The following is a 26,845-nucleotide window of genomic DNA, read 5'->3' on the forward strand; positions in this document are numbered from 1 at the left end:
TGCAAAATAATCTCATGAATATTAATGATGTTCAGCCCTTGGGCGCTATCCAAGAGCATCTGTGAGCTAAAATGTGTTGTCATGTCTTTGTTCACACCACTGTCCCATCCATGGAACATCAAAATGGATCCTTGTCTTAGAGGTGTGTGTCCTGGTTCATTGGTGAATTGCAACAACCTAGCTATTGAGCCTAAAATCAATACTTTTTTTTGTATGTGTTCCCAAAAATATGGAAGTCTATAACTTAAAGCAGGAGATTGGAACCTGTTGCTCTCCAGCTCTTTTGGACTACCACTCCCATGTTCCTTCACCATTGTCCATGGCGGCTGTGGCTTCTAGGAGTTGTGGTCCAACATATCTGGAGAATCAAAGGGGGCCAGCCTCTGACTTTGAGGGATCAGTGGTCTGAACATTCAGTGAAGTGAGAGAGTGGGGGTATTCGTGCAACGGTGGCTACCTTTGTCCTAAAGTAAAAACACTGCAGTATGGCCAGAGTATTGTCAGATTACCTGAAAAATCACGCTGTCTTTGTGTGTATATAGAGGTCTGTTGGCGAAATGTGAACTGCGTTGCAGCAGTAATGAATCCGTTAAGCCCAGTGTTACACTGCTGGTTCACAAAGAAAAATATTCACTTTTACAGAAAACGATTTGGTACGGATTTAATGTTTGTGTTGCTAGTCATGTCATGATATGGTGTCAAAAAATGAAGAATTATTTCTAATCAAAATGTAATCTTCCATAAAGTTCTCTTTGATATTCTCTTGGTTTCTCTTTGAGCTGGGTCTATCAAGCAGTAACATAAAACGTGTGCCTGCCATTGTTATAGCAGCCTGATCAGAGTCACTGGCTTAATTTCAGTTTAAATGTGTCACTGGGGTAATAAAAATGCCTTGACCGAGTGTTCCTTGAGCTGCTTGGTTTATATTGGTTCAGTGCTGTTGGAAACCAGGATTGGCAACACCAGCCATTTTGGCTTGCGTATAGGTATTAGATGGGCATTTTTCAGGCCCTGCTATCATATGTCCACGCAATCCAACTATTTTCAGTTGGCTGCCATCGTATGGCCAGGTAGTACCGGTATGGCAGTGCCTGGCAAATGCTTATGCTGTGTCTATATAAAAAAAGCCAAACCAGGTGGGTTTGCCAATGATAGTTTTTTTTTTTTTTTTTGCCACTGTAGTAGTCTGTGTTTTATTTGTGAAGATTCCGTTTTGTACGCTCTTGTTCCACGGTGCCAATTATTTTTTTGTCTGTTTTCTCCAAGCAGCCGCAGCAGCAGTGCCAGTAGTGCCGCCAGCATCAGCCTCCCGAAGCACCTGCCCCCCTCGCCCCAGATCCCCCAGCACCATTCTTCCGGGCCGGCCTTACCCCTTTCCATCTCTAACCTGGCTACCTCGCACTTTGCCCTCAGGCCGCAGAACCAGCACCATCCGGCCATGTTTGCCACCCCTCCCTCGTTACCACCCCCACCAGCGTTGCCCACCAATAGCCTTGTGATACCGGGTCACCCTGCAGGATCTGGTTACTCGGGTATGCCATTTTAAGGGTGGATATCTTGGTGGGCAGGAGTTGGGTAGTGTGGGTGATGAGTGTTAGTTGACTGCTGGTCGTGTTGAGAATTGGTTGGGCAGTGGGGGTGTGAGTGATAAAGGGAATAGTTGGTAGAGGGGGATCTTGGCTGGAAGGGTCTGTTGTGTGGGCATTGAGGATGAAGGGGGTGGATTGAGAAAGTTGGTAAGAAGGGGGTGTGTGTGTGTGGGTATGGGTGGTTGGAGGGAGTAAAGAAATGGCTTTCGTGCTGGCAGGGGAATCTGGATATGAGGTGGTTTTTTGGTTAAAGGAAGATGGCGGATGCTGTGGCTCTTAGACTGGCGCACGCATTTACATGTGTTTCGTTCAAGAGTTGCGGTGGCAGGAGATTGAAGCCTGAGAAGAAACTGAACAACTCATGGTGTCCTCTTCTTGTCTTTAGATACCAGCCTGTTGATTTCATTCAACCAACCAATCATGTATTGTCAGCCTCATTCAGGGATTCTGATTGGCACTTTGTCGCAAGCATCGCTCTTACCTCCACCAATGAGTCCTCACGTCGAGAATCACCATAGCATGACCTGCAGAAACAGGGAGTGCCAGGTGAGCTGCAAGGTACAGTGATCGCCTGTGGCCAGTGCGGCCTTGTATTTTCTTTGCACTTGCCCGCTGCTTATCATTTTGATTTCTGTGTACAAGAACCGCCACACCTCCCCCTAGCCATCCTTCCATGCTCCGTCTTCCTGGGCACCATTTTCATACAATCATCCGGAAAAGTAAACTCTAGTGGGGGGGGTGGGGGGGATCGTACTACGCGCCTTATTGGGAGACATGTGAAGGCAGGGACACAGTATACATCCTATGCCTTGACTCAAAACTTGACCCGCCTCTTACCTGTCCCCAAACCCTAATTAAATGGGCTCGAGGTCACCCTGGTGAGCACCGCTGTGATGTGGAGAAGGTTCGGGCAGGATGGATTTGCCCCAAATACCCCTAAAGAGACGGAAACTGGTTTAAAATAATTGGCACACAGAAGGAGAGGCAGACAAAGGAATGCTGGTGTTGGGTTCTTTTAGTTTGCTTTGCTTGTTCTTCCGGTACACCAGCAGGGGTTTTAATACGTTTTTCTATAAGAAAGGGGAACACACAAGACACCATATACAAACACAATGTGCCTAAACCAAAGCAACTGCATAACTAAAGGAAACCTTTCAACAAATATGAAAATAAATTGCTCAGGGGCAACGCATTTGTCTTGAAAGCAAGACAACGCAGCGCAACACAGGTTCGAATCCCGATGCCGCGCTTAGAAACCACTCGCTTGTATTAAGTACGTTATAAATGAAATAAATAAACAAGAGTTCTTAAAACTGTTCTTAAAACAAAAATGTATGTACAAATTCTGTACAGTGCACTGTCTAAAACACAATATATATGTTTCCTTACGTGGGAAGCAGCCTGGCTAGGCCTGTCTCAAGATACTTAGTGTAAGGAAGCAACTCCCAGCCTTCTTAGGTTGACATGCTAGGTTTATTTCCAGTTTCATAGACATCTTCAATCTTAATAGCAGTCAATTAAGTTACATAAAAGTTACAAGTAGGACAATAAAAACACTGGCAGCCCATCACCCAGGCAGAGGGCTCACCAACTGAACAGGTTAGAACATTCACCCATGCATTCCATCACTCGGGCATAAACACTCCACATGACATCACAACATTCCTTCTGCAAAGCCAAGCCATACACAACACTTGGTGCTGCTGCTCGCTCTTGAGGATCTCCTATTGGAGTGATGGCCCTCTGGTAAGCAGGTCTTATGTATAGGTAGGCAGCAGCAGGCAGCACATCGGGTCTGGGGACCCCAAAGCATTGTCTTTGGTTGTGCTGCTTATGCAAGGAGCAGCTCAGCAATCAGATGCAGCGTGGGGTGGTCCCGTAACTCTCCTTGACCTGGGCCACGTCTGCCAGTTTTGGCCCAGTCCTGGGGGGGCCGCCTGGCAGCGGGCTGCTGCTCTTTGTAAATACGCGGCCCGGGAGATCTCAAACCTTGGGTGCCACCCTGCCCCGCTGTTGGGCGTGCCCCTGTTTATGCATTGCCCAGGGCCCGGTGGTGAGTAGAGGGTTGCCAGAGGGGCATAGGCTTATTCGTGGCGTGGCGTACTGTGCCTCTTCCAGCAGGGTTTGGGGGTCCAGAACTTAGTCTGCTGGAGGAAAGAAAATGAGCGAGGGGACGGTAAGAAGATGGGGAAAGTGAGAAGGAGGTTCTTCGCCCCCCGTAGAACCCTTTCAAAAGCCAAAAAAAGTATATAGGGAAAGAAAAAGCACCTGTGTAGTCCAGAAAGCAAATGTGCTGTTCCGCTGTTTTACTTTCTAAGCAAATCTGAAAAAGTTGGTTCAAAAAATATTGTGCTGATTGTGGTACCAGGAGCGAGCACATGATCGGCAGTGCTGGTATAGCTCGCTTTGGTTCATGGACTGGGTGTGTATAGGCTCAATAGGGCCCCAAGAGCTGCCTTGACTCCCCTTTAGTAGCGATGGCCGAGCTACTGAGGCTTGGACACTAGGAGGGCCGTGTGGGGTGGCACCAGACACCGCGAAACAATGTTACATGGTCGACCAAGATAACTGACCAATCAAAGTTGGTTCCAGGAAGTCAGGAAGGTGAGAACTCTTTGCTTACCAGATTTGCCAGCGCATTGCATCGCGGGAAACTTTTCCCTCAGGCTGAGGGTGAGATACTGGTAAGACAGGGAGGGGAAATTGGGGAAGATGTAAGCTACTCTCAGCTAAGGTACAGCGCCCTCACAAGATGGGCTGGGCTGGGGGGGGTGCGTGTTGCAGGGATAAATCGCTGGATCGCTGCAGGTGACGGCTTTGCTTTGTCTGCCTGGTAAAAATGCAAAGCGGTGATTAAGCATGATTTAAGCAGTGCAGTGGCTCTGGTGTGCCAACAGCTGCCGCGTGCCCCCGTCTGCCCTCGAGCAGCCCGCTTTACCACCTGTTCTCCGAGTGGCTTTCGTGAGCCGGGGAGCGCGCACTCGCGATCCCAGCAGCTTGCCGACGCCGCTGGGATCCGCGGCGGGTGGGCAGGCCTTAATGGCAATGCAGAGGCCCGCAAGACCTCCCGGTGCCGCGCATGATCTGCGGGTGCCCGTGCAGCTGGCCAGGCAGGAAGGCCAACAAGACAACCGTGAAGAAGGAAGTCCGAGAACTGAGAGATGGCCTCCAACTACTGAAACATTATGCATTGAATAAGCACGTGTGCTACGTGCAGTGGGTTAGAACAGCGATGGCTCTAGTGTGTCCACTCTTGCTTTATAACCAAACGTAATGCCGTTATCTCCCTTTGACCCCCGCCGAGCCTTTTCGACCTGTTATTTTCAGGGAATGGTGACTTGGGGTGGTTTCCGTTACCATGTGATGGTATTTGCTGTACCTTTCTGTCTTGACTGCTCGGTTTAATTCTGCTTTTGGGGGGGGCGCAGAAAAGGGGACGCTGCTGGGTGTGTGTGCGTAATTCTATTGTTTCTTTCCCTTGCAGTTCGACAAATACACCCCCAAACTGGACAGCTCTTTTTATCGACATTCCAACGTAAGTACCCAGTCTTTGCACATTACCCGCTTCCTCTTGCAGCCCACCAGCGGCCCCATCTCCTGTGCCGTCCAATGCATTCCTGTGTGCATGTCCGTTCCCCATTCCCTGCGAACATGCATGTCTCTACTCATTGGAGTGGTGGAAAGAAATGCATTTTTCTTGTAACAGTCCCTCAACGCTTTTCCCCATGTTGGCTCTTTGATTCCACTGCTTGCTTCAAATGTGTTCCTGTTTACCACGGCGGGTCCTCGTGTGTTTTTTCCTATGCTCGGTAGCATGCTTCCCCCATCGCTTTCTGTGCCATGCCTTCCTTTATTGTGCTATTCTGTGTACCCCCCAGTATGTTCCATGCCTTCCTCTGCCGCTGCCTGGGCCCTGCCTTCCTCTGCCGCTGCCTGGGCCCTGCCTTCCTCTGCCGCTGCCTGGGCCCTGCCTTCCTCTGCCGCTGCCTGGGCCCTGCGTTCCTCTGCCGCTGCCTGGGCCCTGCGTTCCTCTGCCGCTGCCTGGGCCCTGCGTTCCTCTGCCGCTGCCTGGGCCCTGCGTTCCTCTGCCGCTGCCTGGGCCCTGCGTTCCTCTGCCGCTGCCTGGGCCCTGCGTTCCTCTGCCGCTGCCTGGGCCCTGCCTTCCTCTGCCGCTGCCTGGGCCCTGCCTTCCTCTGCCGCTGCCTGGGCCCTGCCTTCCTCTGCCGCTGCCTGGGCCCTGCCTTCCTCTGCCGCTGCCTGGGCCCTGCCTTCCTCTGCCGCTGCCTGGGCCCTGCCTTCCTCTGCCGCTGCCTGGGCCCTGCCTTCCTCTGCCGCTGCCTGGGCCCTGCCTTCCTCTGCCGCTGCCTGGGCCCTGCCTTCCTCTGCCGCTGCCTGGGCCCTGCCTTCCTCTGCCGCTGCCTGGGCCCTGCCTTCCTCTGCCTGGGCCCTGCCTTCCTCTGCCGCTGCCTGGGCCCTGCCTTCCTCTGCCGCTGCCTGGGCCCTGCCTTCCTCTGCCGCTGCCTGGGCCCTGCCTTCCTCTGCCGCTGCCTGGGCCCTGCCTTCCTCTGCCGCTGCCTGGGCCCTGCCTTCCTCTGCCGCTGCCTGGGCCCTGCCTTCCTCTGCCGCTGCCTGGGCCCTGCCTTCCTCTGCCGCTGCCTGGGCCCTGCCTTCCTCTGCCGCTGCCTGCTCCCTGCCCCAGTATATTCCATGCGCCCTGCCTTCCTCTGCCGCTGCCTGCGCCCTGCCTTCCTCTGCCGCTGCCTGGGCCCTGCCTTCCTCTGCCGCTGCCTGGGCCCTGCCTTCCTCTGCCGCTGCCTGGGCCCTGCCTTCCTCTGCCGCTGCCTGGGCCCTGCCTTCCTCTGCCGCTGCCTGGGCCCTGCCTTCCTCTGCCGCTGCCTGGGCCCTGCCTTTCTCTGCCGCTGCCTGGGCCCTGCCTTTCTCTTCCTCTGCCGCTGCCTGGGCCCTGCCTTTCTCTTCCTCTGCCGCTGCCTGGGCCCTGCCTTTCTCTTCCTCTGCCGCTGCCTGGGCCCTGCCTTTCTCTTCCTCTGCCGCTGCCTGGGCCCTGCCTTTCTCTTCCTCTGCCGCTGCCTGGGCCCTGCCTTTCTCTTCCTCTGCCGCTGCCTGGGCCCTGCCTTTCTCTTCCTCTGCCGCTGCCTGGGCCCTGCCTTTCTCTTCCTCTGCCGCTGCCTGGGCCCTGCCTTCCTCTTCCTCTGCCGCTGCCTGGGCCCTGCCTTCCTCTTCCGCTGCCTTCCTCTGCCCCAGTATATTCAATGCACCATGCCTTCCTCTGCCGCTGCCTGCTCCCTGCCTTCCTCTGCCGCTGCCTGCGCCCTGCCCCAGTATATTCCATGCGCCCTGCCTTCCTCTGCCGCTGCCTGCGCCCTGCCTTCCTCTGCCGCTGCCTGCGCCCTGCCTTCCTCTGCCGCTGCCTGCGCCCTGCCTTCCTCTGCCGCTGCCTGGGCCCTGCCTTCCTCTGCCGCTGCCTGGGCCCTGCCTTCCTCTGCCGCTGCCTGGGCCCTGCCTTCCTCTGCCGCTGCCTGGGCCCTGCCTTCCTCTGCCGCTGCCTGGGCCCTGCCTTCCTCTGCCGCTGCCTGGGCCCTGCCTTCCTCTGCCGCTGCCTGGGCCCTGCCTTCCTCTTCCGCTGCCTTCCTCTGCCCCAGTATATTCCATGCACCATGCCTTCCTCTGCCGCTGCCTGCGCCCTGCCTTCCTCTTCCGCTGCCTTCCTCTGCCCCAGTATATTCCATGCACCATGCCTTCCTCTGCCGCTGCCTGCGCCCTGCCTTCCTCTGCCGCTGCCTGCGCCCTGCCTTCCTCTGCCCCTGCCTTCCTCTGCCGCTGCCTGCGCCCTGCCTTCCTCTGCTGCTGCCTGCGCCCTGCCTTCCTCTGCCGCTGCCTGCGCCCTGCCTTCCTCTGCCGCTGCCTGCGCCCTGCCTTCCTCTGCCGCTGCCTGCGCCCTGCCTTCCTCTGCCGCTGCCTGCGCCCTGCCTTCCTCTGCCGCTGCCTGCGCCCTGCCTTCCTCTGCCGCTGCCTGGGCCCTGCCTTCCTCTGCCGCTGCCTGGGCCCTGCCTTCCTCTTCCTCTGCCGCTGCCTGGGCCCTGCCTTCCTCTTCCTCTGCCGCTGCCTGGGCCCTGCCTTCCTCTTCCTCTGCCGCTGCCTGGGCCCTGCCTTCCTCTTCCGCTGCCTTCCTCTGCCCCAGTATATTCAATGCACCATGCCTTCCTCTGCCGCTGCCTGCTCCCTGCCTGCGCCCTGCCTTCCTCTTCCGCTGCCTTCCTCTGCCCCAGTATATTCCATGCACCATGCCTTCCTCTGCCGCTGCCTGCACCCTGCCTTCCTCTGCCGCTGCCTGCGCCCTGCCTTCCTCTGCCGCTGCCTGCGCCCTGCCTTCCTCTGCCGCTGCCTGCGCCCTGCCTTTCTCTGCCGCTGCCTGCGCCCTGCCTTCCTCTTCCTCTGCCGGTGCCTGCGCCCTGCCTTCCTCTTCCTCTGCCGGTGCCTGGGCCCTGCCTTCCTCTTCCTCTGCCGGTGCCTGGGCCCTGCCTTCCTCTTCCTCTGCCGGTGCCTGGGCCCTGCCTTCCTCTTCCTCTGCCGGTGCCTGGGCCCTGCCTTCCTCTTCCTCTGCCGCTGCCTGGGCCCTGCCTTCCTCTTCCTCTGCCGCTGCCTGGGCCCTGCCTTCCTCTTCCTCTGCCGCTGCCTGCGCCCTGCCTTCCTCTTCCTCTGCCGCTGCCTGCGCCCTGCCTTCATCTTCCTCTGCCGCTGCCTGCGCCCTGCCTTCCTCTTCCTCTGCCGCTGCCTGCGCCCTGCCTTCCTCTTCCTCTGCCGCTGCCTGCGCCCTGCCTTCCTCTTCCTCTGCCGCTGCCTGCGCCCTGCCTTCCTCTGCCTGCGCCCTGCCTTCCTCTTCCGCTGCCTTCCTCTGCCCCAGTATATTCCATGCACCATGCCTTCCTCTGCCGCTGCCTGCGCCCTGCCTTCCTCTTCCGCTGCCTTCCTCTGCCCCAGTATATTCCATGCACCATGCCTTCCTCTGCCGCTGCCTGCGCCCTGCCTTCCTCTGCCGCTGCCTGCGCCCTGCCTTCCTCTGCCGCTGCCTGCGCCCTGCCTTCCTCTGCCGCTGCCTGCGCCCTGCCTTCCTCTGCCGCTGCCTGCGCCCTGCCTTCCTCTGCCGCTGCCTGCGCCCTGCCTTCCTCTGCCGCTGCCTGCGCCCTGCCTTCCTCTGCCGCTGCCTGCGCCCTGCCTTCCTCTGCCGCTGCCGGTGCCTGGGCCCTGCCTTCCTCTTCCTCTGCCGGTGCCTGGGCCCTGCCTTCCTCTTCCTCTGCCGGTGCCTGGGCCCTGCCTTCCTCTTCCTCTGCCGGTGCCTGGGCCCTGCCTTCCTCTTCCTCTGCCGGTGCCTGCGCCCTGCCTTCCTCTTCCTCTGCCGGTGCCTGCGCCCTGCCTTCCTCTTCCTCTGCCGCTGCCTGCGCCCTGCCTTCCTCTGCCGCTGCCTGCGCCCTGCCTTCCTCTTCCTCTGCCGCTGCCTGCGCCCTGCCTTCCTCTTCCTCTGCCGCTGCCTGCGCCCTGCCTTCCTCTGCCGCTGCCTGCGCCCTGCCTTCCTCTTCCGCTGCCTTCCTCTGCCCCAGTATATTCCATGCACCATGCCTTCCTCTGCCGCTGCCTGCGCCCTGCCTTCCTCTTCCGCTGCCTTCCTCTGCCCCAGTATATTCCATGCACCATGCCTTCCTCTGCCGCTGCCTGCGCCCTGCCTTCCTCTGCCGCTGCCTGCGCCCTGCCTTCCTCTGCCGCTGCCTGCGCCCTGCCTTCCTCTGCCGCTGCCTGCGCCCTGCCTTCCTCTGCCGCTGCCTGCGCCCTGCCTTCCTCTGCTGCGTTTTTCCTGTGTTTTGCCTGACCTGCGTTCTCTCTTCATTCTACCTCTAGTTCTTCCCATCATACCCCCCCACGATGCCGGGAATGCCGCCGATGCTGCCCCACTCTGGGCCCTTTGGGTCACTTCAGGGAGCTTTTCAGCCCAAGGTAAGGCCTGCATGCGAACCCCGGCCATAAGTGGAACCATGTATAGATTCCTATTGATTTTATAATGAGCCTTTTTCTTTATGTGCTTTAGAGTACGGCTGTATGTTGGGGGCTCATTCAATGCATTTATTTTAGTTTCTGTGAAACAATGGGCTTTGTCTTCAGTGCAGCAACGGTGTGCGGAATGTCCCTGCTGGGCAGGCCCAGTGAGAAATCTGACATTCGCTTAGCGACGGCAAAGGCTCAGTTTTCTGACGTTATGCCAGTTTCAGGCACTGAGTGACGTCATCGGAGTGACGTCACAGTCGCTGGTTCCTGGAATGATGCGGCGCCCCCCTCGCTGGCCCCCTGGAGCGATGCACCCCTGTCCGAGTTCTAGATTTGCCTGTAACACAGCACGCCTCTGCTTCATTTTTGAGATGTCTCGTTGATGACTGACTGCCAGACACGATTCGGGGGGGGCGTAATAACGTGCTGTACTGCTTTCCTTTCAGACCTCCAACCCCATCGATGTGGCGGGGAGACAGGGCAGCGTTCATCACAGCCTTTTGCAGAAGACGCCGGGGGTAGGTGCCACCGCCTTGACTTTCTCGCCTCCCTCGCCTCCCTCTCAATGCCACATAGCACATAATGACATGGGCCTAATTCTGTTCGCCTCAGTGTCTGACATCTCAAGTCTTTTCTCATTTCATGTATTTGTGCTTTCAACGTGGACTAAACGTCGCATTTGTTGTAGCCCCGCCTCTTTTCCCAGCATTCATGTCATGAGCTCACTTCCTGTCCTCCTTGCTTTTCTTACTCCTCTGTTTGCAGTGACCATGAAGCGGAGGCATGCAGGGCGCTACCTGGGTGCATGCTGGCTACCTTGGAGAGGGCGTCAATTGACAACTCACTGTATATATTATAGATGAAAAAGGTCCAAAGGTATAACCTGCATCCCGAGCAACATGGTTGCTTGCAGCCCACCTCTCCGGTACCAACCACACTGTGGGTGCTAATGAGTAGACTTGATGCCCACAGCTGCGGGCTATACAGAGGCTGTTACATGCCCAGAATCCTTCTCAATGTCCTTCTCGAGACATTTACCATCCTTTCGAAGCCCGTAGCGTGCTATAAGACTAGAATAATTCACTCCTTGGACGCAGTTGGGTGGATGAGGGCGCATGGGACAGTGCGCAAAGTTCCCTTCTCTAACTAATGGAGGATTCCAATGTTGCACTGGTTAATCCTTGGTCACGATGCATTGAATTTAAGAGAGTTCAGATCTTGGCATCCTAAGCCGGAAGAGCCCCTTGAAGTCCCAGCATCCTGAGGAGTAGGTAGAGCTTTACTTGGGTTGATGACCCATAAGGGATGGACGTAAAGGATGCAAAAGTGGTCCATCCCCTCAGATACGCATCTTACGTAAATTGGGCGTACTAACCAGTAAATATCTCGCACGCTCCGCAGCTACCACAGCGGTCTACTGTGGTGCATTATCAGAGTGCTAATATGTGTTTTTCTTCCCTCTAGGTAACGGATCCATATCGGTCATCGGTGAGAGTAAGTAGACTATTTTACACGCGTTTTAGATTTAAAAAAAAATGTAAACAAGTTATGTATTATTAAATGTTAAGGCTTGTAAAACAAACCTTCCACTTATAACACAATAAACACAATTCATGTTAAGAGATAGAAAATTCATACATGCTCATACTTTATCCAATTATTTTTTACTCCATACAAAATTCTAGGTCAAGTATCTGATAACAGCTAAAACCCAATAAATGTATCAATTTTAGTCGAGAAGATGCATATTACATATCTGCTAGCTAAGATGTGAGAGCCAGCCAATCACTTTTTAAATTGTATTTCTCAGTACTAGTAGCAAACGTTGCAGTGCTGCTCCCCCACTCAACCCCCCTCAGCCTGGCAATGTTCTTTTAGAAGTTACTGCCCCCGATCCTTTATTAACCCTGTAACTGCTGGTAATGCTCCACCACTCCCCTGCGGCCTCCCGCGCGCCCCCGTCTTCCGCACCCCCTCCGGCTATGTGGACATTGGTTTCAAATGTCTGTGGCGGCATAAAAAGAAATTTGTGTTTGGCATAAAACGACAGATTGTGTGGGGTTTATGTGACATTAAACTAGGTGTATTTAAATTAACATACCGAATTCCAGCCCCGAAGCTCTATTGTGTGATCCGAGGATTTAAAAAAAATAAGAAAAGTTCCTAGAGAGCAGGTCACATTAAGTTGTGTATCACAGGGACACTGGTGCTGTGGTCGTCTAGTGTCCCCCAGACGAAGTAAAATAACTGCAAGGTGGTTAAAATTACACGTGTGCCTTTTTCTGTAAAAAAATTCCCCAAAATGTTCTCCGATTTCAAAATGGTTATATTTGCATTTTTGTTAAAGGGCCACATGACTAAAGGGTAGAGGAGTGGCTAATTTTCAACAGCCTGGCTTTGCCGAAGGCAATATAACACCAATACTTTGTGCATATATACAATTTTTTAACTGTAACGCCTTGATTCTGAACATAAAACACTTGTGTATAGGCGCGTTATAAATGCCATATCATAACATTGCTTGTGCATCAGGATTGCTTTTGGGTTACACTCACAGACCAGTCACATCTGTCGTGCTCCGATGGTACACAGAGAGCTCTGTAGGACAAATCGAAGGCGCTTTGTCACCGCAGTGTGCTTGCTGAAGCCTGGTATATAAATGGACTGTCACCCTGTACCCTACCCCAAAAAACTTGATCTCCAACACCAGATAGGCTTGCCGAAATTGTGTGGTCTTACTTTAAAGCCACACCTTCACAATATTTCTGGGCATATGAGTGATATCTTTTTGTAACTCATGTCTCTATAATTGCTGACCCCCACCCCCTGGAAGATAAGACCCCCAGCGAAAGCGAGAATGTATTGTTGACTTCTAAAAAGGAGGACTGTGTTCAGGGATCACACCCAGCTCCACAAAGTCAGCCTTTTAGTTGACATTAAGTAACAAGAGGCTTTAAATGGCACCCTTTTGACTTGCCCATTACCCTCATCGACCTGTTTTGTTAAAATGGATAATCTCTTCATTAAATGCTGAGTTCACCAAAAAGATCATTTCCAAAGTGTATCCCGAGAATGTTTGGGGAAATGGGTCAGCTCATAGCCATGGCAACAAAGTTCTGATTTGGTTCCTCTTTACAGGGTTTAAAACTCATTAATTTCAAAGTGTTTCTCTGCAAGCAATTCCTTTTCAACCAAAAGTTTTCAAGCTAAAGGCCTAATCTGCTCAGAGGGGCACGAGGCTCTGGTCGCAGACATTGAAAGAGGTTGGATGGCGAGGGTGTAGTTCTAGTATCAAGTGCGAGCGTATTTAAACCCACTTTGTTACATTTAGACCATGTCTAGTTAAACATTTCTGGGGATAGCAAGATAAACTGGCATTGGGCGTGGCAGCCATTTTGTTTTTAGCATTGACTTTGCTGTGAAATGACTTGCACTTCTGAAGGCTCTTCTGGGCACCTGCTGACCACGGTCTACTTTGTTTTGCAGAAGCCTGGCAAATGGTGTGCGGTGCATGTGCAAATAGCATGGCAGATCTACCATCACCAGCAGAAAATGAAGGTAACAGCAGGCACACAGGCCATGCAGGTGGCATTGGGTTAAGCTGTGCTGTCATGGTTTATCCCTAAACCTTAGTACTCTTAACCCAACACCAGCCTGCTTCCTCTTGAATTTTTATCTTCAAGCCAGTGGTCCATGAAGTGGCATCAGACTGGCAGGTGATTTCAGACCTCATCAATGTGGTGCCTCCTCAAGGAAAGTTAGTCACCTGACTGCCTGGCATACAACAGACTCTTCCCCAGCCCAGACAGCCTTGCAGAGCCACCAACATGCTGCGGCATTGTCCCACTATCTTGTACAGACCCATTCTGCCATTCCTATTAATATTTGCACTCCTGTGTGACCTGGCCTGGGTTTGAGATAGGCAGAGTGTTATTTATTTTTCTTGGAATCACTATTCAAACTTCCTGTGAGGGTTGGCATCAAGCTCCTTCGGAGCGTTTTATTAAAGCGCACAGTGCCTTTCCAGAGGCCTCAGCATCACTCAATGCTTAGAAATTTGGGAAGATAACATTCCTAGTAATACTTTTCAAGTGTGTGAGTTCCACCCTAGTGGGAAACAAGGCAAACTAACCTGTGACATGGGATGGTACCCACTTGGCAAGGGGTCTGCTATCGTGTTTCAGCACTGTGCCATACCGTAGGGTAAATACCCATTTGCATACCAGTCTGGTCCCACCTACAGGGCTAGTCCAGCCCTGAGCTTCCACGCCAGAGATTTCTCCTCTGAGCAAGAGTGCCAAGAAGCCCAGGCGTGTGTTTCTGTCTGGTTGTGTATCATTGGTGAGGGGTATAGTCTGGCCAGGTCAGGGCTGCACTGCTCCAGTCTTCTACATGCCAAGTGGTGGGTATCCTGAAAGTGCTGAGCACAGAGAGCAAGGGGTCCATGTCTGATACTCCCAAGTGCTTTAGCCTTTTCCAAAAGTGAGACCCTCGTGAATGCCTCTCTGATGCTGGCAAACGCCCCCATTGCTGGTAGCAAAGGAGGACTTTGGCTACCAGAATCCAACTCACTGGCACTCACCCGACAAATCTCAACTAGATTGTTTTACCGTTAATTGCGCCTCGACTGCTCCCTCGGGTGCTTGAAGGCGCTACAAAAATAGAATCGAATACGACCAGATGCAGTGAAACCTGTTTGCTCTTCATGTAGAAATTAAACGATTTTTTTTTCTCCATTTCTTTCAAGCAAATGCAAATGGACCCCCACAAGCTGGACATCTGCGGTAAACTGGACCTTTTCAGCAGGCCGCCCGCCCCCGGGGTGCTCCCAGGATTCCCCTACCCCCACGACCTGGCGCGGCCTATGTTCTCAAGTACAGGTAAGAGGCACACTGGATGTATTCAATGATTCTGGGGGTATTTTCAACCTGTCGCCCTCGCCATGGAACAGAATGCCGCAGTGCCATCTGATGACGCCATGTGAGATGTGTAGGTGCGGAAAGGGTGGTGCAATGCTCTATACCACACAGGGGGCTACAGCCATATGCTTCGCATCTTCAAATCGCCCAGATACCCCAGGGTGTGGTGTGCTGTATAAATAATAAACAAACAAATCCCCCTTCTCTCAATGCCTGCCACATGTCAGAGGCGGTATCCATTACTGGTCTGTTTTGTTACATGTTTTCAACGACGCACTCATTAGCACTCATCAAAGATACTACGTTCCACAGATAATACTCACTATTTGCGTTTGAATTTACTGTACCTTTTTCGTGTGCTGTAGCTAGGAACCCCTATTCCCCTTCCGCAACTCGGCCCCTACTCGCGTCACGCAACATTAGCACAAACTACTCCTCATGGACTGCAGAAGACTGCCCGTGCAACCCACATTGCACAATACGCATGCTTTGGTTGTGTTGATTTGGGAACATTCGTGCTAGAGATTCTTTGCCAGATTACAAAAAAGATGCATGGTTTGCCATACTGATGTACAGGAAGATGGTTGTTGGGTGTGCACAACGGGACAGCGCAAGTTGCTGCTGCTTTCCATTTAAAGTCCACCGAGTGGTCCAAGCATTTGCTTGGCTCAGGGCTGGTCATAGTTCCGATCTATGTAGCCAGTGATAGTCCTCCTGTAAAAGCGTGGGTGGTTGAGAGCAAACTCTCTGGAACAGGGTCGTCCAGATCACTCTCGGGGAGTGGGCCTTCGAGTAATGTTTCCACCCCTGCTTGCTTGTAGATCTCTTGCTGACAATGGCCGGCCCTCCCCTGTTGTCAGATCCCCACTCGTGGTTCTGTTCGCCTGGTCCACTCGTGGTTCTGTTCGCCTGGTCCTTCTCCGAAGGCCCCTAGTGACATTTTAAGACCCATTGCTCCCTTTGTGGTGAAAACCACCAAGTATCCTTGAACTATTGAGATTAATTACTTTACTGACTAGCCTCGTGCCAGTATGCAGAGTGCACCCCCTTTCCTTCTTGAAACTGTCTGTCCTCTACATTCCTTTACAGGGTGGGTTGCATTTTGTAGTGTGCTAGAATGGTCTGTTGTGATAATAAAGTAGATATTTGTATACAACCTTGCCTGGACAGTCCCTTTTATCATTGGGTAATAATTGTATTTTTGCTGTGTTACAACTAACGATCCACAACCTTGCGGAGATGAGCCTGCCGTTCCGTACACGTTACCAAAATTGGACAAGGAGGTCTTATTCACTTGTATTCCAATCTGTTTGGATCCCTTCTGGTGTACTAGAGGTGTGGGACTGATTGATGGTTTAGGAACCGATATTCATCTCTGGACCACTGGTGCCCTGGAAGTTGATTAGTCACGAGTGGTGGTGTTTTTGAATGGGCAAAAGGCTTCAAACTGTGGATGACAGAGGGAAATTGGGCGATCAGGTAGGCTGACTCACAGTACCCAACACAGCCCACACTGTTGCCTTTGCCAATCCACTTGCGCTGCACCCATAGCCATCCCTTTGCTGGCAGCCCTTACAACCACCTAGGTGCCCTTAAATGAGCTTAAAAGTTGCCATGGAAAGTGTGCTTTATGATGCATTTGTAGATTGTACCGGGGTTTAGCAAGTCTGAATGCAGGCCAGGGTTAGCCCCCTAGCGCGACTTAATAAGATCCTGCAAAAAAAGTCCTCCAGTCTCAATTCCAGACCATGCACATGAAACCCACTCCACTGTCTTCACATCTTCCCATTGCTCGGCTGCCTTCCCGTTGCTCGGATGCCGTCTTCGCATTGCTCCCTTCTGACACCACACATGCACCGTTCACATACTCTGTACACTCAATCTCACAAAAGCACACTATTTTTTTGCATTTTTAAAGCACTCGCACAGCCCGGGGGCATCGAGGCAGTGTTACAGAATTGTTTTTTGTTGTTGTCTTAGTTGCATATTTATAATGCGCTTAAATACCCTGCTCGGACCTGGGGATCGAACCTGTGTTGCTTCCTGTCGTCTTGCTTCCAAGGCGAGCACGTTGCCACTGAGCGATCCTCCCGGGATACACTGCACTGCATGCTACAAGCCCTTGTCTTCCTGCCCCCACTCCATCTGCTCATATGTTGCCTGTGCTTTTAACAGGACCTGACATTTGGAATAAGCCAGATATCGCTCTATTCCAGTTCAGCGTCAGTGTTTTCTCCTTGAACGCATTTCCTCGCAGCCTTCTCCAAACCGCGTGTGCGTTCAGTTAACGCAGAGGACTGTGCTTGGCAAGACCTCAGGTGGCACTTGGCGGGTTTCTCAATTCCTAAATTGGAAAATCTTGCTGCTACTTTTGGGTTTGGCGATTTTGAAAGGGGTTTAGAGGAAACATACCCCCGTGCTGGGGTTGAAAGCATAAATGTCGGCCTATAAAATGAACCAGCACTGCGGCCACACCTCTGCCCCAACCCTCCTTATCCGCAAAGGCGGGCGGGGACATGCAGACGTCCACTGATTGTCACATGGTGCTCAGTCTGTTGCCAGCCACTTCCAGCTTCCATAAATACTGGATCCGAGGCACTGGGAGATGACTGGAGAGTCAGGGGACGTGGACATGGATCAAGTGGGAAAACCAGGTTCCAAGCGCCTCACTCCCGCATCCATAGTCAATTACCACCAGTCCAGACTGTAACATCCGCAGGCAAAATGGGGGGGAGGGGTCCTCAATTCTGGCAGAGATCTGTGGCGCCCCCATGCCATTGCTATCCATCTCGTGCGCTATCGCCAGGAGCCAGGGCGCTATCAGGAGGCCGCAGGGCACGCAGACGCCAGGAGATGGATCCACCGCGCACCCTTTGCTATCGGACGCATCCGTCTCGCCTGATGGAGCACGCGTGCCGCCGCCGCCGGCGTGAATCATCGCCTCCACCGAGCACCCGTGTTCCCCCGGCGATGGCCCTTATCGCGCACCTGCTGTCGGCGAGACAGATGCCGCGCTGCGCCGCGCAAGGCGCACTTAATAACCGGGTGACAGGCGCGCGCCCGCGGGCTCTCCCCGGGAGAGCTGCTGCGTGTCAGTGGGATGTATGCGCTCTGCTTGGAGGTCTTTGTGGGCTGTCTCTTCAGGTGGAGCTTGCAGTCCGGATTGGGGACGGCGGAGGGCGCTGCCAGTCTCCATTCACCTAGACGAGCCCGGGCTGGCACTTGCGCGCAGGTCGGATTGTCTTATTCTGTTCGTTAGAGCCAGTGTGCGCCCCGAAGGTCTCCCACACAAGGCAGCGGTAAAACACAGCAACATCCATTTTTTGATGCGACTTAATGCAACGCGTGTGCTGGGTCACTCAGATAAACTGTCAAGCGGAGAAGCTGGGCGTATGGCTGCAGTCTTCGGGTTCAGGGGTTGACAATTTAGCCATAACTACGGTGACCAGATTTATAAAGTAAAAAAACCGGGACAAAGCAACTAACATAAAAGTAGGAGTAACTCTTGAAAGTGGCTGTCAAGCAGGAGAAGGGGGGGGGGGTGTTAAGTGTTACTGTCCAAAGAAACATTAAGTTGTAAAATGCAGCTTTTCTTCGGTGTGAGATTGTGCCTTCCTGCCTGCCTGTTGGCTATGGAGACCTACTGCCAAAAACTGGGACCACTGCAGTTTCCAATGGGAACATAATCTTGAAAAAGGGGGACAGAGTACCAAATACCGGGAAAGTCCCAGCAAAACCGGGACGTCTGGTCACCCTAGCCATAACTTCAGCTTCCTCCCTTTAAAGCTCGCCTTTGAGCTACTATTCCAGTTAAAATGTCTGCCTGTTCCGGTGCCAATACGTCCACACGCAGCAGTCGTCCACTGCAGGCGGCCTCCACGTGCCTCTGCACTGCTGTACGCTGCTCTCCGGGCTGCATTCAGGCACTAGGGTTCGAAGAGAGGGCACCACAAAGGTAAACAGTCTCACTAACCCATGTCTCGCTTCTCTTGTTTTCAGGGTCCTCCCATCCTGCCGCGTCACCCTACGGACCATCGTCTCATCACAGCAGCTTCCTGCCCACCAGCCACCTGGCAGGTAAGCGTAAGTACCCTCGCCTTCCGTCCTACTGGGCATGTGTGGTCTGTAACTTGCTGACTTGGCCCAGAACTGTGTCTGTGACCATTGCTGGGTAGTTGAGGCCAGGTCTGCCTACCAGCTTCCATCACCCCTCTGCCTACTGCAGTGCTCCAGCGCCCCTCTGCCAGAGCTGACCTGCAGCTGCTGGTGGGCAGAGTGGTGGTTTCTTGGAATCTTACAGTGTTGAACAGATGCATGCTGGAATACTGATGCCAGGTAAGACAATCTGCCAATGTCACTTCCTAGTGCCACATTGCAAGCCCTTCAGCTCAGCCTATGTCCAAATGTTCAGTAGCGGCATAGGAACGGGGGGGCCGCCATTCAGAAGGGGGCAGAGAAGCCACAGGACGTGCTCTCACCTGAGGGATTCTAGGTCCACTTGCACAGGCTATGGTTTAGTTCCGCGTGGCACTTTTTCCTAGAGAAATGCCTTTGCGCATTTACACAAGCAGCCTATACAAAAATGCACAGGCATTGTGGCTCCCCTGCGGCCCATTATAGGTCAAGTTAGGGTGTTTTCGGTTGCAACCAATAGAAGATTCCAAGAACTGGCTTCTCGAAGCTAGGTCTGTGCTCAATAAATACTGTAATAATTGTCTTAAAAATATATGCCGTTTTTCCAGGGGAGGATATCGCCATCACAGGCCGCCCTTTACCCTGCAATGCTTTGGGGTGGAATGCAACCTGCGATGTCTGCGAGGCTGTTTCTGTTTCCGTACACTTATTAGTGTGGGTGCAAGGGGATTTGAGTATGCAGGATGTTTTTCTGTTTTCCAAAGCCATATACCCACCAATTTTACTACTCCTTAAAAGAGCGTGCTCTGCGCTCGCATGGGGGCACGGTGCAGAATGCAGCAGACTCCCAGAGAAGCTGCTGCAAGAACTCTTGTGTAGCACGCTGGTTGCTGCTTGCAGTATTCCGCCGCTGCTGTACCGGTGTGATGTCATAGAAAACTCACGTCAACCAACTGGAGAATGAGCCGCACTGGGAGGTTGCGGTGTGAAGACGTGATCCACATCACCACTGTGTCGATTGACCCATGGGTCGCTGTGTTAGTCCTCTCTTAGAATGCACTCCCCCCAGGCCGTGTGCCAGCCTAAAATAAATGTTGCTAGAGTGGCTCAATGCGGAACTGGTTTCTGCCCTGCTTGGCCTTTTTGTGGCAAGGAACAAGTATTTCCCCATAAGCCTTGCCTCTGTTCCACATGTGTGGATGTATTCCCTTGTTTTTTGTCCTGTGTGTGTTGGATTTCATGGCTGTGGGTCCTTTTTTAAAAAAAAAATGTATCCTCAATGATGCTCCCATCACATCCTGACTTCTCTGGCTCAAACTCCTCAGACATCATTTTCCATTATTTGAAAATGGCAATTTCTTCAGATTTTGTTAGATTTACCAGCATGTGTGTTCTCAAAGGTACCCTTCTGCGCACTGTGGATCTCAAACTGAACTTGCCGAACGCACAGCCAGTGCCCACGCTGGCATCATGCTGAGTCCGACTATTGAGTGGAGCCCTGTTGAGTTCCTCACTCGTCAGTGAGGAGGCTTGTGATGCGAAGAAGGCCACTGATGTCACCTGGCCTCGAAAGCTCCAAGGATCGATGTTGATTGGGTATACCGCTCCTCCCCACTGCCATTGCTTGCTTGGAGGTACTCGGAATTCCACTTTGCATCTGAGAAAATCCCTTGCATCGCGTATGTTGCATTCATTATGTTAGCGCAAGTGTCTTTCAAGATCATGCTTTCGTCGGAAACCGGCCAGCCTGGGATCTAAGGGTGCAACCGCATATTTTTTGCTTTAACCAAGGACATTTCAGGCACCCAGTTAAAGCTGGTCCAACATGCCTTTTAAAGACTTATTGTCTTACCTTTTAAAAGGGTACATGGACCTAAACCCCCACCTCCCTGCCCTCTCCTTTACGTTTGTGCCCAATATTTGCAGAAGAGACGCCTCTGCTCCTTCGGTCATTGTTTTCTTGTCTGGTCTTCGTCCATCTACATCCAAAAGTAGAGCAGACCAAAGATTCTCAGTACAAGCTCCTAGACTCTGGAATGCCGTTCCTTCAGAACGCCGCAGTTTGATGATTATTCAGACTGACATTTAAAACTCAGTTATCCTTCACAACTCGCCATTTTTGTCATGACTCTGTGCTCTGTTGCTTTCAAAGAGCCTACAAGGGATTCCGGGTCTAGTCCGTAAAGCAGGTCAGGGCTTCCCTGTTCTTTTGATGCCATCTGAGCAGTGGGGTGGAACGGGAAAATGTTTCCTTTGCAGGAGGCCCACGTTCTTTTCATAAGAGGAAAGTTTCATCAACATTACAAGCGATGATGCCTTTCACACCAAGAAGATGAGGACTGAGAATGACACCCGGTTAGCAGTGTCGCGCTGCGCTGCTCTTCTGACTTGAAAACCAGGACCCCCTGCTTGACATTGAGTGTTGCTATTGTCACCAGCCCTACAGATAAAGGGGTCTATTGGCCACTTTTACCCTAAAAAAATTGGCAAATACTTCCCAAAACAAAAAAATCGAGAGTAAAAATACTCGCAAAGAATAATAGGAAACATACACGTAGGTCCTTGTGCCCCAGCTTTCACCATTGCAGCTCCATGGATGTGTTTGGACCAGAAGTGCACATAGTACCACAGGAAGAAACTACTATTTTAAATGCCCGATTGGAAGAAGGAAACCTATATCTTTTCATGTGCACGAATAACTCGGTGCAAAGAAATAAACATTACGAAAACATTTGTTTTTCATTTAAAACATATTTTTACTTGCTTATAAAATACTCTCGTTGGGAATTGGTCTTCTGTTTTTACTCCTTAAAAAATCATTTTACTCCCAACTTGAAAAAACGGGGTAAAATACTTCCAATGCCAAATCCTATCTGGAGCACTGTTTGTTACAGTGCAAAAGGTTTGGAAGGACTGAAAAACGCTTGCTGCTGTGGTTGGAGCTTGTGAGAGCTCAGCTGGACGTATGATATGGTCCTGTTGTAGCAGTTCACAGTGAGGTGTCCCAAAAGTCACCAAATAAGGCTTGCTCTGTCTCGTGTTTTCCTGCCTGCCGATGGACCCCAGTAGAAGTCTTACACATCTTGCTGTTCCTAGTGTGTGTGTGTGTGTGTGTGTGTGTGTATATACACGCGTTTCTGTGCGTCTGATGTTCCATGAGGCTGTCTGCAGCCTCGCTCTTGTTGGCCATTTCAAGCTGTCTGAGGCTCTGCTGGGGGATGTCTATTTGGAGGCTGGGGAGCAGGCAGTCCCACTAGGGACCGTCTACATGGGGACATCTATCGGAGGGGGAAGTTCTGCAGGGTGTTCTTGGCGACTCTGCTGTCAGGGGGCTGTAAGGTGAGTTCCTCTGGGGGGGGGGGGGGTGTATCTGCAGAACATTGCTTGGTCTGGCCTGTCAGGGGGTCTGCTGCGGGACAATTCCGGGACTCTGCTATTCTGTGAACCTGTGGGGTTTATTTGGGTGCTACGTTAATATTGGTGGCGGGACATGTGAGGATCTGTACATGGATGAGGGGACCAAGTGATGCTATGGTTTTTGGGGGTCCTTCTGGTGATTGATTGGGTCAAGGGGGCATGTGAGGGTGACCAAGTGCTATATATGCATCTGTTGGGGGCTATCTGAGGGTCTCTTGCAATCTATCCCAGGGTGGCCATCTAGCATATTGGGATTCACTGGGAGCACTCTGAATGTCCTCAAAGGGCAGCCTGCCTGGGAGCTTTTAGGTCGTGTGAAGGGACATTTTTAGGTCCTTTAGTGATATTTACGGGATGTGTGCAGTGTTAGTCCCCCGTACTTTCCACTGCTCTTCCCTCATTTAACTTTGTAATGTTGGGTGCACAAAAGTCTCGCCACGAGAGCTGTGGACCACAAAGGGCGATTGTAGGGCTTGTGGTGTGGGGGGGGGTCCAGGCGGGGGAGCGGGGAGGAGGGTGTTTCATTCGCCAGTACTCTTGGCTGGAATCCTGCTAAATCGCTGCTCCCTGTTTGCCTTTCCAGATGCCTTTAGCAGGTCGAGCGCCTACAGCGGCCTTGGAAGCTTAGGCAGCAGTGCCTTTGGAGGATTAGGCAGTCATGCTCTATGTAAGTACTGGCTGTGTTCTGCCCACCAATCAAAAACTGGGCTTGGGAAACCCCTGCGTTCTGATTGGCCAGTCAGGGTTGAGAGCCATGTGGCCGGGGCTAGTGTTATGTCTTCCTCTTCCTGCCCATGCATCTACCCAAGAGGGTGCCGCAACATAATTCCGGTGGCCTTGTGACACGCCAAGGCTCTCCCCACGGGGCAGGCTGAACTCGGTGCCGCTCGTGTCACTATTGCTCAACACACGAGCCTCTCGGATCTTCGCATCGGAGAGTGTGGTACGATTTTGTTTTTTCTTATCCAAAGGCCATACAAAAATGTAGTAATTGGGGAAAGATATTTATGGTTCAGAGGGAGCGACCCTTCCCACAGGGCTGGGGAGTTGGACCTGTGTGCCCCTTCTGTTATGGCCGTTCTGCCTCTACATTTACAGTGACAGGAAAGGTAGGGCAGACGCCAATCACTATAGGCCTGCTTCCCTGAATTTGCATTCTAAAAGCAAGGCCACCTTTAGATGCTTACAGCAGCCATAGACATGTTCCTATCATGAGCTTTCCCTTTAAGGCAATGCCACACCACATAAATTCAAGTAGACAGCGAGAGCGCTAACGCCAAGCGAAGCAAAGGAAGTTGTGTTAATATTGTGCGTGCCATTTCCTGTTTGCCCGTTTGTTTCTAAATCAGTCCCTTTTATTAAAGTTCACAGCAGTCTCTGCTTTTGTTCTCCGTCTCAAAATAACTTGCTGAGGAGCTAAGGCCTCTGGTAAATGTTGGGGTAGATGGCACTGCCTTGTGCAGTTGTATCCTTGTAATCTCATGGGAGAGGAGATCCTCATTGGCCAATAACAACGCATCTTTTTTTCCCACGCTCGTTTTGCAGGTTAACGATTTGCTCGTGAGAACTGGGCACCCTGGTAGCAGTCACACACGAATAGGCATTGTCATTGGCAGTCCATGGGTGCATTTGGATCCTGTATAATTAGTGGGGGGTGGGTTGGTGGTATGTGGTAGGCAGTTGGTTATTTTGCGCTTGTCCTGGTTGCTTCCCTGACTGTTTTCCAGGGCACCATTGTGTGGCATTACACGTGGCCGTTTTTCGGGCCACCATGAAAGAAATATTTAGTACTTTATTCCAAGATTTAGCATTTATTTTAAGAATTAAAAATGCTTTGAAAATACTTAATTTTTCTGTTTCACACTAACCAGCTGTTCGCTTGTCCATTTGCCCCTTGCAGCTCACAACAGCCTCTTTGCTCACAAAGAAGGGCCAAGCCTCCAGAGCTTCACCAACCCGCAGGAGCCCTGGAACCGGCTCCATCGCACACCGTCTTCCTTCCCGACGCCACCCCAATGGCCCAAGCCCGCAGAGTCCGAGCGCTGCTCCTCCGCGACCAATCATGACCGAGAAAGAGAGGCGGACAAGCGAGATCTCTCCATGAATAAAGATGAGCGCGACAAAGAGCGGTAAGACGGCAGGGGGTTTTTTATTACACCGAGAACTACATTTCCCAAAAGGCCTTTGTCTCTCAAAGTTCAGTAAGTAGAGAGCCAGTGTCTTGCCCGTCACGTGGCAGCCTTTGGGAGCCTTTCGGAGCCAATAGTTAGACCGGGTCGGACTGGGGCCAGGGGAGCTGACTTATGAATTTCCCGGGGGGGTGCCCAAATATAGGTGACATCGATTAACATTAGATGCTATCAGTATCTTTGCTGCAGTTTCAGCAAACCACTTGCATTGTAGTGGCTTTTATACTCAAATAGAAACACACAAAAATGCTCACCTTTGTTTATATATGTATATTTTGTAAAAAATAATGTATGAGCATTCAGAATAGTATAGTCAAACAATACACAGGTCACTTATTTCTAATATTAGGGAGCAGATACCCAGCATCCTCCTCTTCTATTTACTTAGCAAGATGTGTGTGGAGCCGTAGCCCAGTAAAACCTCAACAAATCAAAGAAACTCCCACTAGTGCTCCTGTGGATTGGCCAGCCGGGAGAACAGCTGAGCTGTTTTCATTGCAGCACCTTCCGCATGCAAAATGTATATTTACGGACAACAGCTAGTTGAATAAATGAATCTGCAATGGCTTCAACATCCAGATGTGCAGCTTCATCTTTGTGTCCATGCAGCAAAGCAACAGCGTGTAATCGTGCTTGGCCCATTTTAGCTCTCAGATATGTTTTGATGCACCAAAGGTAAGAAAAAGAATGCTCCAAAGAACAAGAGGATACAGGGATAGTTACTGCAATTTGAAGTAGTCGTGCCAGTTCTGGGCACAAATTCTGCATAGGACGACCCCTTTCACCTTGGAACAAGTCCAAGACATCCTGAAAACACGTAACCAGAGTCGTATCCCTCAGAAATATGTTCCTTGAACTTGTACAATGTAGGTCTAGATTGCATTCATGGAAGTCAGTCTTATACAAATTTTCACTGGTGGCGTTCATTGTAACAAATGTTTCTATGTAAACTATATGCTTGCATGCAGTTGTATTGATGCCTTCTGTCAAAGCTACCAATGTACGGTCCATGAGTTCATAATAACCTTGTCTGTAGAGGTCTTTGGGAGACTGGAAAACATGGGGAACGGACCCTTCATCCAGGCGCTGTGTGTTTTTCCTGGCTCCTCTCTGCACAAAATGCTCCTCTAGGTCCACATCTAAATCATCGCCTGCTGATGTGGTTTTTGAGAAGAAGTCTTCAAATCTCTCACGCAGTTGTGCAATTATGGTCTTAAGGTTTTCAATCATAACCAAGGCTTCATGGAACCTTACATTGATCTTCGGTAGAGCACTGTTCACAGTTTCAACACAGGAAAATACCATGTAAAGAAGATGAAGTCGGAGTTTGTGGAGCTGCAAGATCAGCCCATGGGCTTTTGCTCCCGCTTCGTGGTGGGCACTGGCTGCAAGTCGCAGAAATTCTATTACAGAATTGTAGTTAGCGAGCACAGTCTTCAAAGATTTTGCTGGAACTGTCCATCAGGTCGGACAGACTGGAAGCAGTTTGACACCTTCCTCTTGACAACGCTAACAACAAGCAAGGCGTTTTGGGGCATTTTGAATGAACCCAATAAAGTCCCTTACAAAAAGAAAAATGATCCCTGAACTTGTCAATTCCCAAAGCTACATCCTGAACTACTAAGTTCAGATTGTGTGCAAAACAGTGCACATAAATAGCTTGCGGTTCCACATCCTGTACCAATGTCTGCAAACCAATATAGATGTCCAGCCATATTGGAAGCACCATCAAAGCACTGCCCCTGACAGTTTTCAATTTTTTTAGCCAAACCTCAGGAGAACATCTTTTAAAATGGCAGTTTGTGATGTAGTGCTAGACGTTCGATAAAAGCCCAAAGAAATCTCTACCCGAAGATCCTCTTTTGCAGTGCGAAACACTACAGGGACCTGCTCTTTTATTGACACATCGGCAGTCTCATCTCAAATAATAGAAAATAATTTTGCATCATGAATCTCATCAGGCCACGGAGCAAATTATGTGACCTAATTGCCAGCATTTCCTTTAATGTCATGCAACATCCATTTGTACTCTGTTCTTTGAAGCCAAGTTTGCACTTCTGGGACATCTTTGCCACAAAGCGACAGAATTGCCTTTAGACTAGAGTCCTTGTACGTATGGCCCCGAATTGCAAGACCTTGCTGAGCTAAAGCCAACAATCTGGTCAAGATATTCACCAGCGCACTTCTGTTATCCCTCATCTGCGTGAGGTGGCCCAACGACGGCACTGCTGCAACGTTCGTACCCCTGTTCACATTGCCGCTGCCAACATCACATGGCTGTAGGTGCATCTGGTATATTTCCACACGTTGTGCCTGGCAGTTTGATGCAACTGTGGAGCTTGAAATTGCTACGATTGCTTTGTCAGACACATGGGGCCTCTGCTTTGGTCTAGCAGGGGTTACTGTAATAAACCTCTCCATGATCGCTTTGGGGTTTCAGATGCGTCTTTTCCAGGGGACTTGGGTAAAGCGGTCGCTGCTAGGTATAATGTCTCAGAAAACGTCTGACTGGCATACAACTGCAAGAAAGAAAAACACGGAA

General features: G+C 51.6%; 1 protein-coding gene across 9 annotated transcripts in view; it reads left to right on the forward strand.

The window, feature by feature from the left end:
* FBRSL1 (fibrosin like 1) overlaps positions 1-26,845 on the forward strand; it is a 1,377,451-nt gene that overhangs the window by 1,343,549 nt on the left and 7,057 nt on the right. For 2 of the 9 annotated variants that reach the window (XM_069619989.1, XM_069619991.1), the window contains exons 8-18: positions 1,267-1,532; positions 1,975-2,147; positions 5,074-5,124; positions 9,501-9,596; positions 10,091-10,162; positions 11,109-11,138; positions 13,131-13,202; positions 14,392-14,524; positions 18,563-18,646; positions 22,698-22,781; positions 24,015-24,243. In XM_069619989.1, coding sequence (XP_069476090.1) covers positions 1,267-1,532; positions 1,975-2,147; positions 5,074-5,124; positions 9,501-9,596; positions 10,091-10,162; positions 11,109-11,138; positions 13,131-13,202; positions 14,392-14,524; positions 18,563-18,646; positions 22,698-22,781; positions 24,015-24,243 — 1,290 coding nt within the window. The remainder of the gene's footprint in view (positions 1-1,266; positions 1,533-1,974; positions 2,148-5,073; positions 5,125-9,500; positions 9,597-10,090; positions 10,163-11,108; positions 11,139-13,130; positions 13,203-14,391; positions 14,525-18,562; positions 18,647-22,697; positions 22,782-24,014; positions 24,244-26,845) is intronic. The other 7 variants (XM_069619990.1, XM_069619993.1, XM_069619992.1 and 4 more) reach the window with 6 other exon arrangements.

Source organism: Ambystoma mexicanum, chromosome 10, assembly GCF_040938575.1.
Source record: "Ambystoma mexicanum isolate Mex_15411 chromosome 10, UKY_AmexF1_1, whole genome shotgun sequence".
Taxonomy (NCBI): Eukaryota; Metazoa; Chordata; class Amphibia; order Caudata; family Ambystomatidae; genus Ambystoma; species Ambystoma mexicanum.